Source organism: Molothrus ater, chromosome 1, assembly GCF_012460135.2.
Source record: "Molothrus ater isolate BHLD 08-10-18 breed brown headed cowbird chromosome 1, BPBGC_Mater_1.1, whole genome shotgun sequence".
Lineage (NCBI taxonomy): Eukaryota > Metazoa > Chordata > Aves > Passeriformes > Icteridae > Molothrus > Molothrus ater.
This window is the reverse complement of record NC_050478.2, coordinates 36067283-36088093: the sequence shown is the minus strand read 5'-3', so window position 1 is coordinate 36088093 and position 20811 is coordinate 36067283. Positions and strand designations below refer to the sequence as shown.

General features: G+C 40.5%; 1 protein-coding gene across 1 annotated transcript in view; it reads left to right on the top strand.

The window, feature by feature from the left end:
- Positions 1–1462: 1462 nt before the first annotated feature.
- RFTN1 (raftlin, lipid raft linker 1) overlaps positions 1463–20811 on the top strand; it is a 95841-nt gene continuing 76492 nt past the window's right edge. Inside the window, exons 1-2 of the mRNA XM_036406961.2 lie at positions 1463–1566; positions 11758–11913. Of these exons, the coding sequence (XP_036262854.1) occupies positions 11769–11913 (145 nt within the window). The 5' untranslated portion in view covers positions 1463–1566; positions 11758–11768. The remainder of the gene's footprint in view (positions 1567–11757; positions 11914–20811) is intronic.

Here is a 20811-nt window from a genome sequence, read left to right as displayed (position 1 = left end):
TATTCCAGTGTGTGGTCACGTGCACAGTAAAGAAGTTCTTCTTCATATTCAGGTGGAACTTCCTGTGCCATTTCTGCCCATTGCCTCTTGACTTAGTTGCTGGCATCACAAAGAAGAGCCTGGCTCCATTCTCTTCACACCCACCCTTCAGATATTTTATGCATATTAATGAGCTCCCCTCTCCTTTGCCTCTTCTTGAGGCTGAACAGGCCCAGCTCCCTCAGCCTTTTGTTGTAAGAAAGATTCCCCAGACCCCTGACCAACTTTTGAAAAGGAAATCTTGCGAAACAGAAAAGAAAGACTTACAAACACTCTGTAATGGAGATATGATCAAAGGAAATGCAATTGAAAAAATCCCCAAAAAACCAGAAAATTTGGACATTTAGTGACTACAAGAAACTGCACCAGGATTACATGAGGTGCAGTGCAAAGGACCAAAACATGCCAAAACTAACTTCACAGATGTTGCAAAAGCAGTGGAATATTGAAAAAGCATGGATACTGAAAAAAAAAATCTTTGCCAAAGTGAAAGCCATCAAAAGGCATGGGATGCCATGAAGTGCAGGGGCATGGACCAAAGCTTGCCAAAATTGATCCCCATTGAAATCACAAGATTTCATTTCCCTTCCCAAAAGGAAATCTGTCTGCTGGACCTGCTCCAGAAGCTCCCTGTCTGTCTTGTACTGAGGAGCCCAGAACTGATACAGCACTGCAGGTGTATCCCTAGGGCTGAGCAGAAGGGCAGCATCACCTCCCATGACCTTCTGGCAATGCTTTTCCTGATGCATCCCAGGATTCCCTTGGCCCTCTTTGCTCCACAGGCACACTGCTGGCACATCGACAGCTTGTTGTCCACCAGGACCCCCACGCCCTCCTCTGCAGGGCTGCTTTCCCGTAGGTTGGCTCCTGGCCCCAACTGGTGCGTGGGGTTATTCCTCCCCTGGTGCAGGACCCTGCATTTGCCACTGTTGAATTTGAGATGGTTCTTCTCCACCCAACTCCCCAATCTATCGAGGTCCCTCGGAAAGGCCGCACAATGCTCCGATGTATCAGCCACTGCTCCCAGTTTGTATCATGAGCGATGACGGGGGAGTACAGGGGAGCTGGGTCGGGCCGGGCTGGGGTCTGAGGCGGGCAGTGCATGAGGGACTTCCCGCCCCGGCCGGCGGGCGGAGCAATCCGCCCTTGGGCTGTGCCGCTGGAGCGGGCGGGAAGCGCGGCTGCCCGCTCCCTGCGCGCCTCGGGCTGGGCGCGGGGCTCTCGCCGCCGCTCGGAGGAAGAGGAAGTGGCCGCGGCCCCCCGGCCGGGCCGAGCGGGAGCGGAGCCGCCGCCCCGGGCTGCGCCGCGCAAACTTTGTGCCGGGCCGCGGGGCCGTGTGGCGGCGTGGCGCTGCCCCGGCACCTCCCCGTCGCGGAGCGGAGAGGGGAGCGGCCCCGGAGCGCGGCGGGCGGGCACGGGCGACAGCCGGAGTAGGAGGAGGAAACGCTGTCAGCGGGGCGGGCCGTCTCCGCCCGCCGGGCATCCTTCAGCACCACCGGGCTGCGCTTCGCCCGCTGCCTGCCCCAGGTACTGCCGCGCACCCCACCGGCTCGGCGGGCAAACTCGGTGAGGGGGCGGGAGGGGGTTGCTGCTGGGCAGGGTCTGCGCGCCGGAGCGGGGAAAGCCACTCTGGGGCTGCGACTCGTCGAGGTCCTCTGGCTCCCGAAGTTCGGAGCGGGGCGCGGGCTGGCCGGCATGCCCGGGTTCGGAGGGGCTGCTGGAGCCCGGCGAGGGGGGGGCACTGCCTCCCGCCCGCTCCCCGGCCGGGTTTCCGGGCTGTGCCGCTGCTCCAGAGGGTCCGCTCGCTGCGGTCCTGCCCAGGGGCCGGAGCGGAGCCCGCCGGGAGGGCGGCGGGGCTGGCGGGCGGTGCCGTCCTGTCAGCCCGCGAGTGCGGAGACTGCCGGGCTCCGCCGGGCTGCCCGCGGCCGGGGCGAACCGGGGGCGGCATCGCCGGCAATCCCTTCCAGCCAGTGGGATGGTTATTTGCGTCCAGCCCCCCGGCGCGGTGAGGCAGAGCCGGGAGGGGAGGGAGCTCTGAGGGGAGCCGGGTGAGCGCCCGCCTGCCCGCCCAGCCCGGCGCCGCTCCTCACATGCCGGGCACCTGGAGGCGGCGGTGCCGTGCCATCGTGTGGCTGGCTGGGGTCTGGGATTTTACAGTCGCTGTTTTCCAATTTTATTGCTTTTTCAAGTTCTTGATGTTGTTTCAGCACGGTTTTCTTACAATGTAAAGAGGCAGTGGTTCAGCATTTTTATGTCTGAGTGTGAAATACATCTCTCTTCTCTCTGGTTTGTCTAAATTCTTGTCAAAACAGCCTCTTCTTACAGCCTGTGTATTTCTAGAAAAGGGGAATTTAGTTGAATGGACTTTAACAGGTCTTCTTTGATACTTTCGGCTTAGTCAAATAATTAATGGAGACATTTGTTCTCCATTACGCCTGAGCGTGCTTCCCTCCGGAGCGCTCCCGGCTCGGAGCAGAGAACGAGCTGAGCCAGAGGCTGCTGTGTGGCAGGACAGGGAGCGGTGCTGGAGTCCTGGTAGGGGTGGCTGTTGTGCTAAAGAGGATGCTGTATTTAAAATAATAAAAATATAACTATACCTGAAAGAGTGTTTTCAGCCAAAGTTTGGAAGCTGTGGTCTGATTGTATACTGCTTCAATTTTAATTCCCTTTAAAAAAAATGTATTTATTTATTTATTTTGTAGGAGAATAACCTTATCAAGCTGTAGCTGGCGTCTAGCTTACAAGGGGAGATCTTTTTAGACATCTGCTTTTATGTTTTATTTTTAATAAATCCAATCCATTTCAGGTCCTGGTATTGAATAACAAGTTAGTGGCAATAACCCTCTTTTTCACAATGGTAGTGGTCACATATGTGTATTTAATTTCTGTTTTTTCTAGGGAAAAAGTAAAGTCTCAGAATGAAGGGTTATTTTAGGAATCTAGCTTAACCTCAAGTAAGTTACATTAGACAAGGGGCTTTCCACCTCTTGAATGCTGGCATTCCCCGGTCTGAGAATGAAGCATGAAATGAGTATATACAGCTGTGATTAAATACCCTAAGGGAGTTCTGAGCTGTGGTACTGGGAAACATAAATACCATGTTGGGTATAATGAACTGGCCTCAGCCTCTGTGGTGGAAAAGCTGGGGTCACAGACTTGTGAAGAATTAAAATCAAAGTTGATGAAGTCTCTATTTGAAGTAAGTAAAAAATATTCACATGACTACTATTCCATCTCTAACTTCATGTGAGATCCCAGAGCTTCACACCTTGCACTAGTGATCTGCTTTACTTTTTACCTTCATCAGGTGGCTGGGGTTGTACTCCTAAGCAAACTACAAAAGGCAGTAAACATAGGACTGTCAAGTCTGTAGTTTCGTGTTTTACCATGGTTTTACTCACTGTCATTAAGCAGCTGTGCATACATTGTAATATGCATCTGTTTCTTATGCCTGCTCTCTGTGGGTTCTGAGTGCTGTGGGGTTAACTTTAAAAGAAAGTTGGATTCATATCTAATTCCTGTGGATGCTTTTGTCAGGTTAATTCAGTCTTTATTTTTTAATCTGCTGTGATTTCTCTTTATGTTCTTGATAGTACTACTCTTTCTTAGCATCCTGGTAGTCTCCTGTTGTCGCATGGAGGCAACTTGCTTGAACATTTGCACATGGTATTTTGGCATAAATTTTACCTGTGCATTGTTCAGTGACATTAACACTTTGTTATCTCGGCCAGAAATACACTGTCTAAAAGTATTTTGTAGAAAGATGTGGTATTATCTGAATCTTTTGCTTTACTGAAAGATGGTGTTGTGGTACGAGCAAGTGTTAAATATTTTGGATGAATGTTACAGGATGATGTGGGTGGTGTGGGAAGCAGGGGTCTCCCACCAACCTGCTGTTCCTCACATTGCCCCCACTGCTAGCACAAGGCTTGCCTTATTCCTCCACCACTTCTCCCTGATCCTGCTTGCTCCTCTTCCTCCCACCCTGTTGCTCACGTGCCCACACACACCCACACACCCCAGCTCTGTTTCCCTAGAGGAGTTTCAGTGTGGCTGGTGGCAGGGAGCACACAGAGGTGGCCTGGTGACTTGCAGGCCCAGGGACAGCACAGGGCAAAGTAAGTGTGTTATGCAGGGCAGCAGAGTCGAGCCCAGGTTGGTGATGTGAACACTGCAATGAGAACAATAGCACCTAATAAGAGTTTGTTGAAATCATGTTATCATCCTGGTGTGTTATTTGACATGCTGCATGCTAGTGCTGGGCTTTCTGTGTAACTTGTGTTTACAAGACCTGTCAGGGTAGTCTGTTCTAACTTTTCTGAATCCATATCATAGTTATCCATGTATTACTTTGCTTTCTTCCTGAAGCTTAGAAACTCTGGAAACTAGACCAGCAATTGTCTTAATTGGCCAAATTATGTTTTTCTCTGGTTTTTTTTTGTGTAGTCAGTACATTTTCTTGTCTCCCTGGGAGACAGTACCAAATCTGATGAAATAGTTTGGCTTTTAATTCTAGCAATTGGGGCTGCAATTCATCATGACAGGTCTTCCAGAGTTCTTGGTATGAATCCAGATTAGTCCTGATTTGTGTTCTGCTTCTGTTGAGTTGTGGTATCTTTGGCTTCCACCGCTTGCCTTGGCTTCTGGCACATTTCATTTTATGCTGGTGTTTCTTGATCCGAGATTGTTCCTCTGCTGAACTTTGTTCCTGTCTCTTAAGCTCTCTGCTTATTCTACATTTCCTTCTTTATTAGGTAATTCATCTCACTGTGTCTGGAAACCTTCTTATGAATTCTCTTGTCACTCCTTGGGTTCCTAGTTCTGCAGATACTCATATTGTAGTTTAAACATGTTCCAGACCTCCCCTGTACATCCTCCAGTTGCTCATTCCTGTTCATCTTACTAATGAATTCCTTAGTTTTTGAGATTTGCTTTTTGAAATTGAAAACCTTAACTGCAGATTTACTTGGGTTGCTCTGCAGTTTAATTTAAATCAAATCAATCATAAAGGATAAATCTGGGATTATTCTTTCACCAACCTTCTTAGAAGCTGAGATTTAGTTATCAGCCTCAAGTCTAAAATCCTGACAGCACTGGTCAAATTCATAGATATGTGGTGAAAAAAAAATTGGTCAGCTGTCACATCTGACAATAGATGGGACTGATTTATGGTAATTGTTCCTTGTATATATATGTTTTTCAGAATGTTTCAAATTGTTTGGTAAACATTAGTTACTTAAGCACAGATCCCTCCACACAAATAAAAATGATTGCACTATTTATTGAAGATATGCTTACATATCTTCCTGCATGGTAATACTACTGGAAAAAAAAAGACTAAGTAGTTATCTCTTAGTAAGGAATTTCCCTCTGAGGTGGTGTAATGTCACAAAAAAACTGTGCAGTGGTAAGGAAACCTGTGCAGGGTGGGAAAAATTAGGAGAAGTCAGAAGCATGGCTCTTTTTTGGGAACTGACAAAGGATCATCCTGGCATCCTATTCTGCTTTCTTTGTTTACCTGTGCACCCAGTTTGCCAGGTCTGGTGTTTTTAGGTCTCTGCTTCGGTTATGCTGTTTTTTTTGCCTTGTTATTCTTCCTCTGCTTCATTGCTTTAACTATGCTGGGAAAGGGACTTAACTATAATTTGCAAGCACTCTCAGGGTTTGTTTGGAGCTGAGTGGGGGACTAAACACTCTGGTGTTTCATAGACTGAGAAGGATGCAAGAATTAAGTGACCACATGCCAGCAAGTGAACTGAGCATGAAGTGCTTATTATTTTGAAAATGGAAAGGTCAGGATTACAGGAGTGAGGGTTTAAGAAAATAAGCATGTCTCATTACTGCACAACAAATGTGAAGTCCTGCAATTATTTGTAAATGCCTTCCAGCATCCCTGTGAGGTACCTAAGTATTACCCATGGAAGGAAGAATGAAGATGAAAGGTCTTAACCAAAATCAAGAGAGAAAACCTGTTAATACATTGCAGTTATCTTGTTTTCCAGCTGCTGCATTCATCAGTAAGAATACTATATTCTATATTTTGTGCAAAGAACCTTAGCAGTAACATAGGATATGTATTTTAAAAAATAAATTAATTAATGATAAAGCTTGCAAAATACGTTCACTAGTCCTGGCCCATAAATGCTTTAAATATGTTAATGCAAGCAAGCTCGCTCTCACTAATTTTGCTTAAAAACAAGCTGACAAGCATTAATTTTCCATACAACATGTTTTCCTTGGATGCCATTGTAAGTACTAAAATTACCTTGTTCCTATTTCAGCTGGTGGTGTATTTCACTTACACGTTGCTAGCATACTCAGTCTAATGCTGTATACTTAGCAGTTGACTCTGAGATTATAAGTACTTAAAATGATTGTTTTGGAATTATTTTCAAATCATCCCTCTAAGTAGTCATTGACATTATGCATTGATTAGTTGAAATAAACTATTTAGCCAATATGTACTTAGTTGATAAGCATCCCTTAAATTACTTATTCTGGTAATCTATTCAAGCTTCCATTAGCCATGTGGTTCTGTTACATTTCAGTGCAATTTTCATTATTATTCCTTGGAGATAAATTGTTAAAGATTTTCATGAAAGGATGGATCAATAAATCAGAAGATTAGCCTCATTTATTCCCCATTAAACCCCCAAATGAAAATCAGATAGAAGGCAAGAGGTTTTTTGTTTTCCCTTCTTTTCTTTGTGCTCTTTTCCTTCTGAAAAGGAATCCTGGGGCCTGAATCACTGTTAACAAGAAAATAAGTTGTTAGCTACATGGTATTATTTTATTCTTTTTCTTTGCTAATTCTGAACTTGCTGTATTTTGTCTATTTTAAACACACACTATCAACACAAGAAAGCAAATTCAAGCTGCAAGAGAGTGTTTTAGCAAAGCTGAGGTTCAGAAATCATCAGCTGAGAACTTGACACATCTCTAAAAGAGCTGTAAAAATTCCTATGATACATTCAAGATACATTCATTGTCACGGATCACAGAGGTGATTAAAAGTGGAAATACTGCTGGCTTTTTTTTTTTTTTTTTCTTTTGCTGGCTACAATTTGTTGTAATTTTTGGGGTTTTTTTCATGGCAGAGGATGGTATTGGTTTCAATAAGACTTATATTGAGGAGCGTTCAGGGTCAGGTCATTGGACATGCTGGGATGGGTTTCACCAGGTACAGGTACAGCACCTGTACCTCCAGATGCTCCCCAGAGCTCCTCTGCTCTTAAAGTACACAATGCAGGACAGTACTGGGGAGGGGGAGGTGGCAGCAAGAGGTTTATTCTGCAGTTTGTGAGTTGGGAGTTTGTTTGGGATGTGCAAATCCTGGGTTAAAATTTGCCTTCAGTTTGCAGAAGCAAGCTGCTCCTTTCCTAACCAGTGAAGGCCTTTGCTGGCCTTCACAAGAGAAACTTAGGAATTAATTGACTAGGCTTTGCTGTTGTTCTGCAAGTCAGCATACCTTCTATTCTTGATGCTTTGCAGAGTTAAAGTGAAGATGTAGACTAAAAAACTCCAATCTGTTGTGAGATTGGGGTTTCAGTTCTGGTTTTATCATCATGTGGCTGAACACATGAACAGTTTGAGATCAACAAGATCATAGACCACATGTAAGATTAATTTGCAATGTAAGTGAGTTTGTGGACAGAATTAGTTTTTCTGGCATATGTAATTGTAAAAGCCCATAGCTAAATCATAATTTTAGGGGTTAATGTTCTTCATTAAATGTTACTTTTCCAAGGTTTTTTTTCTAAGTATAGAACTTCTGAGTTGATAATTAATTTCTGCATTAATGAAAAAGAAAATGTTTATCTTAGAACCTACTGCAAAGCAAAAAGAATTTGAAAATTTGGCAGCGTTTTGGAAGGATTGTTTTTTAATTTGCTAAAAAGTGAATATTAGTGATAATATTTTTGTTTAATATGAATAAAAGTGGAATTCACATGCAGGTATAGAAAGCCAGGATAAATCTATGTAGTACAGTAACCTTAAGCATGTCTTACAGCAAACTAATACACCTGAAAATGTGCATTGGAGTGAGTTTAGATTACTCTGAATGCATCAGTGATGAACATTTCTTACAGCAGTCTTTGATAACTGCAATGTAGAAAATTTAGAAGGGGAATAATGTCCTGTTGACAAGTAGATTTGTAAGTGAAAAGCAAGGAGATACTTTCAGATGATGGTGGGAAGACTAAACAGCACTAACTTTGCTGTGAATGAAAGGAAGAAGGTAATAACTGATATTAAAAGCCTTTGAAAGGTTGTAAAGCAAGCTGTCCCAGAAGGACATTTGTGGGATAACTTTGAGCAGAATCTGGTGATTGAGTGATGACTTGTCATACACACATCATCAGTATATTTGAGAAAACTTTTAAGGATTCCTACCTCTGTGGAATTATTTTCACACTTAGAGTTCTCTGTTAAAATAGGAACTTAATTTTTGAAGATTTGTTTTCTACTGCTGTAGCATGTGTATTCTAATTACTGTGGAAAAGATTGTGATGTTGTGAAACCTAATTTTTGTCCCCTGATCCCTCATTTTTTTCAAGTGGAAGCATCTTTTTTCATCATCCTTTTCCATATGCCTGCTTTAAGTAACACAACTGCCTATACTTAGCAAAATGTGAGGAAGCCTTTATCCTCAAGGATATTATTTGAAGTTTTAGCTAAACAGCACTAAGGTGAAAATCAGTCTTCTAGGAAGCAGTCACTCAGGGAATTAGTAACAAAAAGAAGTGTGTTTTCAGTCCATTCCCAAGTGGGCAGGTAGCTTGTGCTGATTGACTTGTGAGTTCTCTCTGTTCGCAGAGGTCGTTGCTCACATGGGTAGTCAGGGTGGAGGAGTTTTTTTCCAAAGGGCTGAGAAAATGTTTGCTGGAGAAGCACAGGAGAGTGTCTCTGGCTGCTGCTGGAAGTGCAGGCTTTTATTTTTTAATACTTTCGCCCCAGTTTGGGAAAGAATGCAAAACACTCTGCGATGTGAAATGCAGAGTCCCCAAGGCCTCCTTCTGCAGCCATCACTGTCTAAGAGTCCTGTGGATTTCAGACTATTTGTATAACTAAAGGTTGCAGGCACTGCAGCAGAATGACCTCTGAAATGAAATTTTTTTCCTTACAAAACGCTGTGTACTTATGATGTGTAAGAATTACTGGGCAATTGCTGAAACAAGAAATTTGGTACACTTGCTAAGACTTACTGCTATTTTAATTCATCCTTAGCACAAGAATGCTGCTAGATGTGTTCCATTATAGCTTATGGAAAAATACCTAGATACAATGTCTTGTTAGGCTCATTACAATTCAACACATGTTTATGTATTAAAATAAATAACATTTTAGACTGAAACAAATAATATTGCACAGGCAAAAGAAGAAACTGCTGTAAATATGAAAGAATAATCTTTTAATGGTAATAGTTGTCATTACAAAAAAAGGTGGAAAGTATCACTTTGGGAACATAAAAAGATCATGAGGATTTTTAACCTTAAATTCCAAATTTAAAAAAATTGAATCTGCAAACCTCGATTTCATTGATAGAAATTGTTAAAGTAGTTTTTAGCTTTCCTTCAAAATAATTAAGGAAAGTTGTTTTCTGCTGGATGAATCCACCAAATATTGAAACTTCAGGGATACAAATATCACATCATCCTTTTTTCTCAATGCTAGAGGTCTTTGTAGGAAATGTTTTTTCTGCTTCCAGGTTTTATGTGATCAAATATTTACTGTATTACTTTTGTCAAGGTTGATGTGTTGTTCAGTCCTATTTTGATCAATTTATTAGGGACTTTGCAGGAAGATGTAGGTGTGCATTTATGGACTTTGCACATGATAAGAAGGTGGGTGGTATTGCTGAGCCCAGGAAAAACTTTCAGCTCTTTCTTCCAGGGGTGCTGGAGAATGGGGTGAGGCTATTACTGAGCAGTAGAAGCAAATAGGAATAGAGAAAAGTTATGAGAGATGAGTTGGAAACTTCTCAGTTAGTTGTGTTGCATAAAAATAAGGAGAAACAGGTTCTTTGTCTGCTAGGAAGTTGACAGTAAACTGTGAATGTGATGATTCAGCTGTGAATGATGATTTTAGGTGCAGTAGGTGTATTATTTGCACTAGAGACAGGGAAGCATGAATGTTATTTTCATAAGCCTTGTTAAGATCTCATTTTGAGCATATGGCCACCTGTGTTCATGTAGAGAAATGAGAACAGTGATGCAAATGAGAGTGAGTGGGGTGATGAAGGGACCACACCACAGATCCTGTCTAGGAAATGGCAGAAAAGGCAGAATGCATTTATCATAGCAAAATATAGCAAGGGACTTGGGAAATATTAATAAGAATGATTTTGCAAGGAAGTATGAGGAAGGAACAAAATTTATAAAAGTTAAACCACAGTATAAGTAAAAATGTAGATAATTTTATGCAAGTGGTTTCCAAATACATTGGGGCTGTATATTTGCCTAACTTTGTAAGCTCTTGGGGGATGGAGCTGTGGCATAGGCTTACTAGCAGCTCTTTGGAGATGGTGAACCTGAGCAAGGTTTTCATTCTCTGCTTTAGGTTTATAAACTGTCAAGGTAAAGGCAGCTCTGATCTGTGCCTGAACTTTCTCAGGTGCTCACTGCTGTGTGTCACAGCTTGCAGGGAGGCTGTGGCACTGACCTTCCTGGTGCTCCATGCAGTGTGTTCACACTATATGGATCCCATGCCTTTGAGCATCTGGGGGGGCCTGTGGGAGCCACTCTCTCTAACTGGGTGTTTATTCTACATTTCCCTCCCTGTTTTCAGAGCATGACTTTATCTGTGTAGGCAGTGGCAGGATGTTAGGTGGTTGTGATGAAAAACCTTAGGTGCCTACCTGATGTGTCTTCCCACTTTTTGTTTTTGTACTTTGATGCTGGTTGAAATAATTTGCCTGAGCCCCACCAATGTTGTTGAGAGGAATTAGAGGGTTTGGATCACCTGAATATTTTCAGCAAGTAATTCTTCCATTCTTTCGTACCCAGATGAGCTATAATGTGCAGGATATTGAGAAACATTTAATGTGTAGCAGGAATGGTTGTCAGGAATAATCCTTTAAAATGTTGTGGCTGGCAGCTTATTAAAGAGAACTAGATTTATCTAATGCAGTTCTGTGGCCAGGTGCCTCTTCTGTTTTGAAGACAGATTCGTAAAGTGCCATTATCTCCTAAAAATTGACGTGGGAGGAAGTGAGGGTGTTCTGTAAATGCAGGTAGTTCTCTGCAGAGAGAACTTGCTTTTTACATTAAATTACAAGGCTGGATATTAATTTGAATATTACAGAGATCTGTGTAAAAGTTAATACTAGATGCTCTCTTAGTAACTGCATATATAGAAATTGTTACTAGGCTGACAACCTTAATATTAGCAAGTTATTTTGCATTTTCAGCTACTTTTTATAATGGAATGTGTGTCTTCCAGAGTGTACCATTGAATACATTTGAAAGTTGCAAAATACATACATTAAACTGTCGATTTTCCAATAAAATAATAGTATGTCTGAGGGTAGATATGAGTAGTATATTCTTAAGTTACAGCATTTATTTGATTACGTGATTTTATGTAGTTTGTAGGCAACTTGCATTTAAAAATTAAAAATCACCCTAATGTACTAGTGTGGGGCATGAAACCAGAAGGAAAAACCTCAAAGTTAATCATGCTTATGCATTTTCCCTTTTCCTTACCTCTTTGTATCAGGAACTGCTGAAATGGGTTGTGGATTGAACAAATTAGAGAAGCATGATGAAAAACGACCTGGTAATATCTATTCAACTTTGAAGAGGCCCCAGGTAGAAACCAAAATAGATGTTTGCTATGAATATCGATTCTTGGACTTCACTACACTAAATGATAGTAAGTACATAATATTTTTCTTTAGATTTTTTTTTCTCTATTAAAGTAGGTGTGTTAATTGGTCCATAATGTTTTTTGAATGGTAGTTAAGTTCTTAAAATGTCTTCAATTTCTTTAAGTAAATGCCTTTTCTTCAGTCATAATGCTTCCATGCAGAGATCTTAGTGAGAATTTTGTGTTAATTTTTAGCCTTATAGCTAGTTACAGGGTATCAGATTTTAGGTTCTTTTACCCTTCCCCCATTATCTGTTTTGTTTTCTTTGATTTTTTTTTTTTTTTTTTGTGTTTTTACTCTGCAGTGGACCTTTGTTTCCTTAATTTGCATCTTGTCCAATTTTCATATGGTAAAGCAATTCAGGTCTGCAAGGTTATATACTTTGCTTTATTGCTCATTTTCCTTGCTCCCCTTGTGCCTCTGGGCTCTGTGAGAGGTATTTTGAGATGCTGAAGTTAATGTCTTCAGTTTTGATAGCTTGCCATAAATAACTCTTAGGCGGTTATAGATACTTACAGGTGCACCCATGTAGGTGGAAACAGGATAGTGGGAGACACTGAAGAACTAAAATATCAAAGGGGTGAAGATTCAATCTCACGCATTTTTTACCTTGTTTTTTTCTTCAGTCTGAAGTAGTCTGGGTTTAATTCTTGTGGCAATCCATAGATATTCTGTTTTTTTCCTTGCTGATTGACGTCAAGCATCTCTGCCAGTATTGCTCACACCATTGCCTGTGCCCTCTTTCACTTCAGAATTAGCCTGTTCTACAAGCAATTACTCCTCACACCATTTGGGAATCTGAAGCTTGAGCAGAAGGCTGGGACCTGCTTCTTGCTATATATAAAACACCACAGTACCAAAATCTGCTAGAGCTGGCTGGCAGGACGCCAGGTTGAGCCTCTGTGCCCTGCAGTGTGCTGCAACTTCTCTTGTTTTGCAAGTCAGGTCAAAGGAGAAGCTGGAGCCTTGAGTCTCTCATGGTGTGAGACAAAGAGCTGCTGCTGGTTTGTCACTTGATGAGACACCTCATGCAGCTCAGCACGTCAGCCCAGAGTAGTGGGAATTGGTTGGGTCTTAAAACCTGCTGCAAGCAAACTTGAGTTTGAAAAAGGTGGAGTTTTAGCACAGGTGGTTGGACAGGACTGTGCTCTTGCAGGCAGTTGTGAGAGTCGAGAAAGTTTGTCTTTGCAGACTTTGAGTGCCTGTCTTCTGTATTTGTGTTCTCTTATGTTTTTTGATACACTAATTGGGATGCACTGCTGTTATTGAGAGCACCAAGCAAATGGTAGAGGAATTTTTTTCATGTTTATGTATTGCAGTTGTTTCGACATTTATGTGTTTTTATTTCAAAGTGAACTGTTTATGTCCTTTGATAGTTTGACAGCTTTTACTGAGATGTATTGCAAGTTGTGTCATTAGCAAAAATGAATTAATATTGAGGACACACTTCTCTGGGCTTTTCTGGAATGTTCATCACTGTTTTGTCTGAGTGTCTCTCAAGCTTTAGCATGTGTATTATTATCCTGTTCTCTCATGAAGTCTCATCTTTGACACTGTGGAGGAAGAATCAGTACTTGTGGTAGCAATGTGGCTTGCCTCATTGGAGGATGTCTGGTAAAAAGAGAAAAAGTTAAACCCAGGCTTTCTAAGTCTGATTAAATACATAGATTCATTGTAAAGCATACTTTTATATGTTTTTCTTACTCATCATAGATTGTTATAATATGATTTTAGGAGGGATGGCTTTAAGGAGACTTAGTAGAAGCACTTCTATCAGATTCTTGGGCTTGCCAAATAGCATAAGCTCTCCAGCTTCACTGAGTTCTGCTTTGGCATGTTGTTCCCCATCACTGCAGTCTCTGAAGATGTCAGCAGATAGGCAGATGTGGGGGGATAGAGTGTTGTTCCTGCTCTTTTTCCTTAGTTACCACTTATGACTATGTGCTCTCAGGATTGGCAGTTCCCTCCCTGATCTAGTCATTGGCTGTGTAAAGGCTCATGTTGCACTATGTAGTGTTATGACGTTCCATTTATGTTTTTGCTGAGAAATAACCTCTGCAGATAAACAGAGTTAACAATGAGTGTTTCAGCTATATCTGTGTGGATTTGGAGGCTTCTAAGAATGAAATGCTCCTAGAGGTGTAAAAAAAAACCATTTGGATTGTGAAGTCTGTCTTCTGTGAATCTACTTTAGCTCTTCCAGTGTGTATGTATATCGTGACATCATTTTTTCCACAAGTTTTCTCTCCACTGGGTTTTTAGAATAAGCCATGTTAAATTATGAGTGGCTACAGAGTATTTATTGTATTCTTGTGCTAGGCCTTGTTTACAAAGCTAGTGAGCCTGGTAGTGCAGACGGGTACTCATTTTTCTCTGCTTTTTCTCTGCTCTTTTCTACAGCAGTGATTGCTCTGATAACTATATCTCTCACAAGTCTTTAATCTTAATGGTGAAAAGGAGGTGATTGTCTGCATGTTGCAGGTGGGAGTACTGCCAGAAGTTTTCCAAGTTCTTAGCATTTCTTCCTGTGTTCAAAAGGCAGCTCTTGTTGACTTGAAACATAAAGGTGGATACTGGTCATATTTGCAGTTTAGAACAGCGTGTATTTGCAATTTTGATACGCAGATAATGAGAGATCAGTTCCAGAATGTGGCATATGTTTAAAGTCCTCTTTGGCTGGCTGATTTTTTTGGGTTTTTTTGGTAAGTTTTTGCAGCTGTTTGTGGGGAAATCCTGCTCCCCTCTCTTGCCTCCTGTCAGCTCTGTGAATTGATTTAACTTGTATATCTGGCAGCTTATGTAGTTTTTCTGTTTGGTTATCCTCTGCCGTATGAGTGTCTTGTGGAAGGGACTGAAGAATGCTGGAGTTGGTTGAAGTGAAGGGAGCATATTGTCAGGAAGAGAAATAGAACCTTCTTTAAATCAGCTCACACTCTTATGAACTCACAGAATCACTGAGTGAGCTTGGAAGGGACAACAGTGGGGTCATCTGGTCCAACCTCCCTGCTCAAGCAGGGTCATCCCAGAGCACATGGCACATGATTGAGTCCAGATGGTTTTGGAAAATCTGCAGTGAGGGAGACTCCACAACCTCTCTGAGCAATCTATTCCAATGTGTGGTCACTTGCACAGTAAAGAAGTTCTTCTTCATATTCAGGTGGAACTTCCTGTGCCATTTCTGCCCATTGCCTCTTGACTTAGTTGCTGGCATTACGAAGAAGAGCCTGGCTCCATTCTCTTCACACCCACCCTTCAGATATTTTATGCATATTAATGAGCTCCCCTCTCCTTTGCCTCTTCTTGAGGCTGAACAGGCCCAGCTCCCTCAGTCTTTTGTTGTAAGAAAGATTCCCCAGACCCCTGACCAACTTTGTAGCTGTCTGCTGGACCTACTCCAGACGCTCCATGTCTGTCTTGTACTGAGGAGCCCAGAACTGGATGCAGCACTCCAGATGTGGCCTCCCCAGGGCTGAGCAGAGGGGCAGCATCACCCCCCTCGACCTTCTGGCAATGCTCATTCCCTTAGCATCACTCTCTTGAAAACAGGGATAAAACTGTCCTGACAATCATTTTTCTGGAATGTTAGCTAGAAACTTAACTTTGCTTGCTGGCTGTCTTTGGTTACTGTTTATCTTCTGACATGCACAGCTAAAAGAATGTAAGAAAATATGCTCCTTTATGAAATTTTTTTATTTTTTTTTGAACTTTTGCCTTGCTTGGCACAGATGCAGATGTATGTCCAGTGGAAAATGATGTTTGATCACTTACTTGAGTGCTGTGTAAATAATGCATAGATGCAAAAGACAGATTTAAGGTTGCAGGTGTGAGCTTCATTTTTATGTTGCTCAGTGTTAGAAACTGATTTACTTGAAAGTGAAGTGTCTATGGAAAGACTATCCAAGCTTTCAAGGAAAGCAGGCTATGAAGTGCCCATCAGTTTCCATTGTGTGCCTCAACACTGATAATCTGCATGGTTCTCTAGAATTGAAGTGGTTGGACTTGCCACTCTCCTTTACTTTTTGAAAAAGCATGTAAATTGCTAGGAGCAAAGGGTTATCTAGTGTGGATTGACACTTGAGGAGTAAGGGGCTCTTTGCTAAGACATTTCAGGCTTGAGATGGGCATGCTTGTTTGGAGCTGTCTGCTTTATAAATCTGCTTATGAGCCTGATCTTTCTTGTTTATTTTAAGGTGGTCTCTTCCAAGAAATCCATGTCTGTCTTCTGTGTTGTCCCTTGACAGTGTCATTCTGTGTTCTATTCTTTAGTCATCTGTAGTGTCCAAAGCTTATGGGCTGCTTTTCTCCCTCAGGTGAAACCACATCCGTTTTCACCTAAATTAAATTGATAAAATCATCACACATTTTTACTTGTGAAGAAGATATTACTATATTTGTGAATTGAGTGGCTCATTGCTGGTTCAGCAAAATGTCAGAAGTGCAGAGGAAGTTGTCTTCTCACTGCCCTAGAGACAATACTAATGTTAAGTTGCAATGACTGAGTTTAAAACAATTAAAAACCCAAGGAAAATAAAAGAGTTGCAGCAAACCTTTTGCCACAAAGCTGGAAGAGACAAATTAGGGTCTACTCTATAATACTTCAGGCCTTTACTATAAAAAAACCTGAAACAACAAAAGATTGTATCACCTGCCCAAAAGCCAAAAATTGTTTCTATTTTCCATCCTTTGCCTTATAAAAAAATGGGATGAAGAATGATCATCTGTTATCTCTGCTATCTCCAAGTTTTACTGGAAATAAGAGGCAAATGGTGAGCAAATCTCAGGAGGATATAGGCTGGCAGATGGAATAGTCTTAAGCAACCATGTTTTCAACAGTGCCTCTATGGGGTAAGCTGGTTTGTTTTGTTTTGGAATTTTGTTGGAAAGAGAAATATTTCAATAATCTGCATTCCTTCCTTGCTCTTATCTGATCTACTTACTTTGGAAAACTGTCCTTGCTTAGACAGATCATACAGAAACTAAGCTAACTTATTCATCCTCTATTTCTTTTCTTTCACCTCTTTGGTTATGATGACCTTCTGAGAAAAAACAGGAATCTGATAGTAATTTCACTCTTCGCTTCTCAGAATAGTGTGGAATTTTTTGGTGTTTAGGGGAATTTTTTTGACTGACTTGATTGGATTTTTTTTCTGTTTTGCTTTACATTCCTGTAGTATTTCATTGGCCTGATGAGTTACGATAGGTTTTGGCCTTGAATAAAGTTGGCATGAAGCATATGCTAGCCATGTGATGAGAATGGAATGGGGTATAAATTTTTTTTTAAATGGGAAAAGGCTATACTCTGAACAAGCCATTTGTGCTGTAAAACCACTAAAATCCAGATGTTTTGAAGGAATGAAAAATACCAATACTACATGTCTCAAAGAAGTTTTTAAGTTATGATGTGAATACATGAACATATGGTTTTTATCCTGATTGTCAAGAATTTGTCTCTTTAGTAAAAAAAACCAAAAAAACAAAAAAAAAAAAAACAAAACCCAAACAAAACAAAAAAAAAAGCCAAACCCGGAGAACAACATGAAGAAAATTATTTAAAAGGAAGGTTATTAATTACATTTTAACATTCCCACTATATTTGTTGCTTGAATGTTGTAAGTGTTGTAGTCTAAGGACATGTATTTTACCAGGACAGTACTCCTAGTTTAATAAATTTGCTACATACAGAAACCTTCTTATTTGAGGCATTTTAGGGTGTGTGTATATATATATATCTATATATGTATGTGTGTATATATATATATAAAATTTGAAAGTGTATCTATCTTTCAAGTTCTGACAAGCATATGGATACTTTACCATCATGTTTTGGAGACAGTTATACTGCTTAAAAACCACTTACTACCATATTATTAAAACTTCTATGGCTGGGCTTTTGATTTTTATTGATTTTTTTCCTAGTACAAGACACAAATGATGTGCTAGTGGACCTTTATAGGGGGCATTATTACATCAGAATCAATAGTTAAGAGTATATCCATACTGAAGTCTTTTATTTGAGATTAAATTTCAGTTTTGGCTTAAATTAATAGAAGCCCCCTCAGTTTTCTCCTTGGAGAAGGAAAGAAGTCTGATTCAGAATTTGAAGTGTCATGCACTGGAAATTGTGCAAGTAGAGGACAGAGAAGCATTTTTCCTGTAAAAAGTGCATGCATTTTTGGTGAGGAAGTTCTTTTTGCTGTACAACGTAGTACTTGTTGATTTCAATGCTTACATGCTTACCTTCTCTTCCTATCAGTAATTTTTACATTAAGCAGTTATTTGTGCCTGACTTCTGCTTTCTGTTTCACTTCACCATTTACCTGGGAAAAAACCCAAAACCCAAACATAAAAAATAAAAAAACTCCACGCAAGTGGCTGTGTGACTGAAAAAAGAACAAAACCTGCAACTCTGCATTTGCAGGTGTGATTTGATTTAAGACTAGTAAAAGCAAATATTTCCCCATTGGCAAAGTTACCTAATTTTATTTTCATTTCTGTAAGCAGAAGAACATAAATTAAATTAGCATTTGAGTTTTGTATTTCAAGTTGACCAGGTCTGTTACCACCATTTAGTCTCAGGAGTGATGAAATAAAATTAGGAGGGCAAAACATTGTTAGGTTATTTATGAGATGTGATAACTTGAACCAGACTGTGTATAGATTGCCTATAACTGACTAAAACAATCCTTCAGAGCAGATTAATGTCTAGCAGGTTCAGAGCAGAAAGATGATGAGCAGGAGAGGCCAATGGATTACTGCTTTGTAGCCCAGATTCTGCTAATGCTTCCCCTTTCTTAAAGCTTTGTCCATGTGCATATCTCATTCAACTTAGTTTGATTATATGTGTGTGATCTAAAGAACCAGCATAAGGGTTTTGCTGGTTTGGAGCTTCTGTCCTTTCTGTTAATGCAAATATGAAGAAATGAATTTTTTTGGCTTGGTTTTCTGTTTCAAGTGAATTCCAGTCTGTGGCAATACAGAATCACAGAATATTCTGAGTTGGAGGGGACCTCCAAGGATCATTGTGTCCAACTCTTTAAATAAATGGCCCATGCAGGGATCAAATCCACAGCTTTGGCTTGCTCCTGCCAGCTGAGATAATTTCCAGTAACCCTTAAGGACTTGCCACTTTTAAGTCACAGCAAAATGAAATGTTCCTGCTGTAGCAGTTTATAAAACTCACTTGTGTGTCTCAGGCAATTTGCAATTTGACATAAAAGGAGCATTCCATATGTTGGGAGTTTAATAAATGCCATAAATTACATCATAAATGTAATTGCTGGAAAGAGTAATTAGATTTGAACTTTACTGTTTTTTAAATAAGGATGCACAACTGTGAGATGTATTTTAGTTTTTAAGTGGAAGCTCTGCTTTCCATAATTATTGGTTGTATCTAGATCCTTGTTGTGATAGACTGCATGCACTCACTTTTTCTTCTAACATATGTATGTATATATATATATATATGTTTTGTGTCTGTACATCAGTGAGGTGTGCAATACACAGACACATATATATCATTGAGAGGAGTAATTCCTGGGGATATGAGTCTTCAATCACTTAAGTTTTTCTTTATGTATACACTTAATTATACCAGAATGGAAAGTGCAAAGAGCTTTAGCTGAAGTCCTGTGATGACTGTGACAGAACTGGGAATAAGTCCTGGGTAGTCCACTGTGCTGGTGGCTAGATCATGGCCTTCAAAACAAGAAGCTGATCAATAGTATGAATTAACTATTCTAGCCCAAATGTTAACAGCTACATACCTGCAGAAAAGCTGTACCATTCACATAATTTCAAATATGAAAAAGCCTAAAGTTTGTTGGCATTTCTTGTCCCCTTAAGATCCAGCTGTACTGTGACATTGCTATTTTGTGTTGGAATAATACATTATAGACTAGATGAAACCTTAGATACAATATTCTCTAAGTATGTTAGAGAATGTAAGTATGATGTGTTTTGGAACTCTGTTTTCAACTTGTGCTTAGAAACAGTTCTGGTTTAGATGCTTTTATGGAATCCCAAGTACACCTAGTGATGTCATAGCCACGCTTTCTGTGTGGATTCTGCTTGTGTATTTAGACATTGGGTGTGTGCAAACCAGAAATGGACTCAGGAGGAAAGGAACATCTGCAGGATGTTCTATTTATACATGTTTCACTTTGTCAAAAAATGTGTCACAATAGTCATGTGGGTACTAACTTTCTAGTCTGCACTCATTCTTAGAATGAAGATTGGGTTCCTATAATACTCCATTCTTATCATGCAGTCATTCATTTTATCTACTCTGTGAGCTCAGGGTTCTTCTTAATGTAGTTAGTGAGTTCTTCAAGAGATACATTCCATCATCACGTTTACATGAATGCTGTAATTCACTCACATCATGGAAAAGTACAGATACTGTCTAAAAAGAGTTCTCAACTTCTAAGAAACCTTTTCTTTCTCTCAGCAACTCAGGAACTGCACATGATCCTTTGAGTGGCTGTGTCTTTTCTTTGGCCTCTGGCTTTGCACATTTTTCCAATCTTCATGTGGTTTTCATCCTCCTGATACTGTTCAAGAGCCAAGGGGCCAGATTTGGCAGTCTGCAAGGCTGGCAGACAGGCATTTCTCATGGAATGGTGAAGTTATTAAAGCCACAGTTTTTTTTCTGTTTTCTCAGAAGCAAAACTTGCCCTGTGTTTAACTGGAGCAGGAGATCACACAGTAACTTCAAATAGTAAAAGTCTCATGGTTTTATTATGAGAGAGAAGTGATTAGGAGTCATTACTGTGGTAATCTGCTGAGTCTTTTTAGAACTTGTTGCTACAAATTCCTTGACATCATCCAGATAAAAGATAATATACAAAATCTGTGCAGTATTGTAATGGAGTTCTTAATATATTTACAAAATAAATTATTGTTGT